General features: G+C 44.2%; 1 protein-coding gene across 1 annotated transcript; it reads right to left on the bottom strand.

Moving 5' to 3' along the window:
* Positions 1-920: 920 nt before the first annotated feature.
* On the bottom strand, positions 921-3562 carry LOC113014682 (programmed cell death 1 ligand 1-like). The gene is made up of 3 exons (XM_026156360.1): positions 3323-3562; positions 1317-1682; positions 921-1078 (listed from the first exon to the last, which is right to left on the bottom strand). Exons 1-3 carry the CDS (start codon positions 3387-3389, stop codon positions 921-923), a joined length of 591 nt encoding a protein of 196 aa, XP_026012145.1. The 5' UTR covers positions 3390-3562.
* Positions 3563-4018: the final 456 nt, after the last annotated feature.

Raw genomic sequence — 4018 nt, 5'->3', positions numbered from 1 at the left:
TTACACTGGCTTCCAATTAAAATGTGAATCTATTTTAAAACCTTTTTACTGATTTTTAAATCCTGAAATGGTCTGGTGCCTGTATATTTGTCTGATCTGCTGAAGCCCTATGCCCCCCCTCATTCACTCCGGTCAGCTGAGCAGCTGTTGCTCTCAGACCCTAAATCAGAGCTGAAGCTCAGAGGAGACCAAGCGTTCTCTGTTGTGGGCCTGAAGCTTTGGAATGATCTTCCTCTCCACATTTCAGTGGTGGTTTTTAAATCCAGGTTAAAAATTCATTTTTATTTTCTGGCTTTTGACTCAGTGGGTATCTGAGACTGTTATTTTATCATCATGTATTTATTGTGTTTTTGATCATTCTGCTGTAAAGCACATTGGTCAGCCATGTGTTGTTTTTAAATTGCCATTTACATAAACTATTGTATGGAATGGTAACATTTACTGACAAGAGCCCGATGCTCCAGGATGGTGGCACAGTTTCTTGTCAGTAAATGTGTCGTCTATTTAAACTACAGAAACAGTCTGAGGCTTTAGCTCAGCAGGAGGTCACGAGCTAACAGCGACACTCACAGCAGAAACAGGACACGTCTGTAATTTGCATATTTGATATGTTTTATAAAAGAAAAAGAGTCCAAACTTCCCATGAACAAACTGACTTCCTGTTGTTGTTCATGCAGCTCATCAGGACAGTGAGGAGCCAAAAACAAACTTTCACCTGAAACCAGGATTACAGATGAAAATGTTTTCTGAGATGATCATCGATGCTTTGCACCAAACAACAGGAAGAAAAAGACTTTTGGACTGAAAACATCTTTAGTTAAAGTCCATCATATCCAAAGGAAAATGTTCACATCTTTCACAAAGATGCTGAACAACAAATTCAGGATGTCCTCGTGTGTCTCTCCACTGGATGATCTGTGTCACCTCTGAGAAGCTGAAACAGCAGCAGGAGACTCACGAATCAGCTGGAAAACTCTGAGACAGGTTGGTGATCCTTGTCTGTAGATCAGAAAACCAACAGCAGCAACAGCAACAAGTGACAAACTGAGCATCAGTCCAGCACGTCTTTCTGTCTGACCTGCAGGTGAGAAACAGGTGTGAGGTGTCAGCTGTCAGGTAGGTGATGAGTGAAGAACAGAACAGAATCCATTTCCTCTTCAAACTGCTGTCAGACATTATCTACTGCACTCTGATCACATCACTCAGACCAGCTGCTTTCTACAAAGTCTCATCAACAACATCTTTAGAAACAAACATCAACAACCAGGAAGCAGCTTCACCGCTGATCACACACACACTCAGCTCTGCTCACTCACCTGGAGGATCAACAACACTCAGGTAGATGCTGCTGATGGGGTCAGTCTTCAGATGAGCTCTTTTCCTGCGTTCTTTCCCTCCCATGAAGACTCGACACTCATATGTTCCACTATCAGCAGTCGTCACATCCTTCAGAATCAAAGACACGTCTCCATCCCTCATCTGTCTGTCCTGCAGATCCACCCGGTTCTTAAAAGATGGATGCTGCTCTTCTGGTTCAAACTGCTCATCTCGGTACAAAAGCACATGTTCTGACTCCAGATCAGTTCTGCTCCACTCTACTACTGTGATGGTTTTGTTCTCATTTGGAGCTCGAGACGGCAATGTGACGTTCTGTCCAGACTTGGCTGCGATGATTTTCTGATCTGAAAGCGGTAACAACACAAAACAGAGAGGTTAGAAGTCAAAGTTTGAACTGTTCGCCTCTACAGCAGCCAATCAGAGAGAGGATAAGAGGTCACCATCCTCTGATTGGTTAACCTGAAACCAGATTAATAAATAAATGTCACACATTAAATCAAAGTTTCACTTTTTCCCCTTAAACTCCTTTGCTGACATCAGACTATATCTACACTGAACAAAAATATAAACGCAACACTTTTGTTTTTGCTCCCATTCCCCATGGGATGGACGTAGAGACCTAAAATTCATTCCAGATACACAATATAACCATCCCTCCCAAACAGTGGTCACAAATCAGTCCAAATGTGTGGTAGTGGGCACATCTGCCATATTGAGATAATCCATCCCACCTCACAGGTGTGCCACATCAGGATGCTGATCTGACATCATGAGTAGTGCACAGGTGTACCTCAGACTGCCCACAACAGAAGGCCACCCTGGAATGTGCAGTTTTTTGCGCTATTGGGGGTCTGGGGTCCCAGAACCGGTCAGTATCTGGTGTGACCACCATTTGCCTCATGCAGTGCAACACATCGTCGCATGGAGTCTATCAGATTGTCAATTGTGGCCTGTGGAATGTTGGTCCACTCCACTTCAATGGCTGTGCGAGGTTGTTGGATATTCGTGGGAACTGGTACACGCTGTCGTATACGCCGGTCAAGCACATCCCGAACATGCTCAATGGGTGACATGTCCGGTGAGTATGCTGGCCATGCAAGAACTGGGACATTCTCAGCTGCCATCTGCCCTGAACAATGTGAACCATGATTCATCCGTGAAGCGCACACCTCTCCAACGTGCCAGACGCCATCGAATGTGAGCATTTGCCCACACAAGTCTGTTACGGTGACGAGCTGGAGTCAGGTCAAGACCCCGATGAGGACGACGGGCATGCAGTTGAGCGTCCCTGAGACGGTTTCTGACAGTTTGTGCAGAAATTGTTTGGTTGTGCAAACCAATTGTTCCAGCAGCTGTCTGGGTGGCTGGTCTCAGACGATCTTGGAGGTGAACCTGCTGGATGTGGAGGTCCTGGGCTGGTGTGGTTACACGAGGTCTGCGGTTGTGAGGCCGGTTGGATGTGCTGCCATATTCTCTGAAACGCCTGTGGAGACGGCTTATGGTTGAGAAATGAACATTCAATGCACGGGCGACAGATCTGGTTGACATTCCTGCTGTCAGCATGCCAATTGCACGCTCCCTCATTGCTTGTGGCATCTGTGGCATTTTGCTGTGAGACAAAACTGCACATTCCAGGGTGGCCTTTTGTTGTGGGCAGTCTGAGGTACACCTGTGCACTACTCATGATGTCAGATCAGCATCCTGATGTGGCACACCTGTGAGGTGGGATGGATTATCTCAATATGGCAGATGTGCCCACTACCACACATTTGGACTGATTTGTGACCACTGTTTGGGAGGGATGGTTATATTGTGTATCTGGAATGAATTTTAGGTCTCTACGTCCATCCCATGGGGAATGGGAGCAAAAACAAAAGTGTTGCGTTTATATTTTTGTTCAGTGTAGCTTGTGATTGGCCAACACACCTTCTATCACACAGGTGATGCAGGTGCTCCTGACTTTACAAAGACACTTAAATCTCACCTGCAGTTACAGGCAGCAGGAGGCAGACACACCCCAGAGTCCAGCAGAATATCTTCACAGCATCCATCTTCTGTTTTCTGTGGGTTTCAACATCAGAGTCTCATAATGAGCTTATTTTCTAAATATCCCAGAGAAGCTGAGTTTACTCTGATTCAGTTGGCATCCAATTATCCCTCAAACAATCAGGCTGGATCTTGGGTTTCTTGTGATTTAGTCAACGACATCATATTTCACACTGAAGCCAGCACATCTTTGATAAAGCTCCACAGGATGACATGAAATATGTGGGTTCTGCAAAACAATAGAAAATACAGGAGTTCGATTTTCAGTTAGAGCTGAGAATCTCTCCTCATTTTATTTTTCTCCTTTAACGCATCATTGAATTTAATGTCTAATATATTTGCTTATAATAGTAAATGTGTTTAAATATTTTGTAGTCAACAGGATTTATGGATGGATTATGTGTAAAGTAAATACATTTGCTTTTTTAAAAGTAAACTTATGACATATGCGTTTTTGTTCCCACTGCATCTTCAGCCATCTGCCACTAGATGACGCTGTAGCCCCTCATTATTAGCTCTGTTCAATTGGCTGTGAATACATTTAGCTGTGGTCACTTATAGAGATGTTTGTCATGAACTGTAGACATGCTGCAGTCCCATGTTTCTTTTTTAGATGTTAAAACGGCTAACTTAA

Source organism: Astatotilapia calliptera, chromosome 3 (assembly GCF_900246225.1).
Source record: "Astatotilapia calliptera chromosome 3, fAstCal1.2, whole genome shotgun sequence".
NCBI classification, from domain to species: Eukaryota; Metazoa; Chordata; class Actinopteri; order Cichliformes; family Cichlidae; genus Astatotilapia; species Astatotilapia calliptera.
Note: the sequence above shows the minus strand (reverse complement) of the source record. Positions and strands in the feature narration are given on the sequence as shown.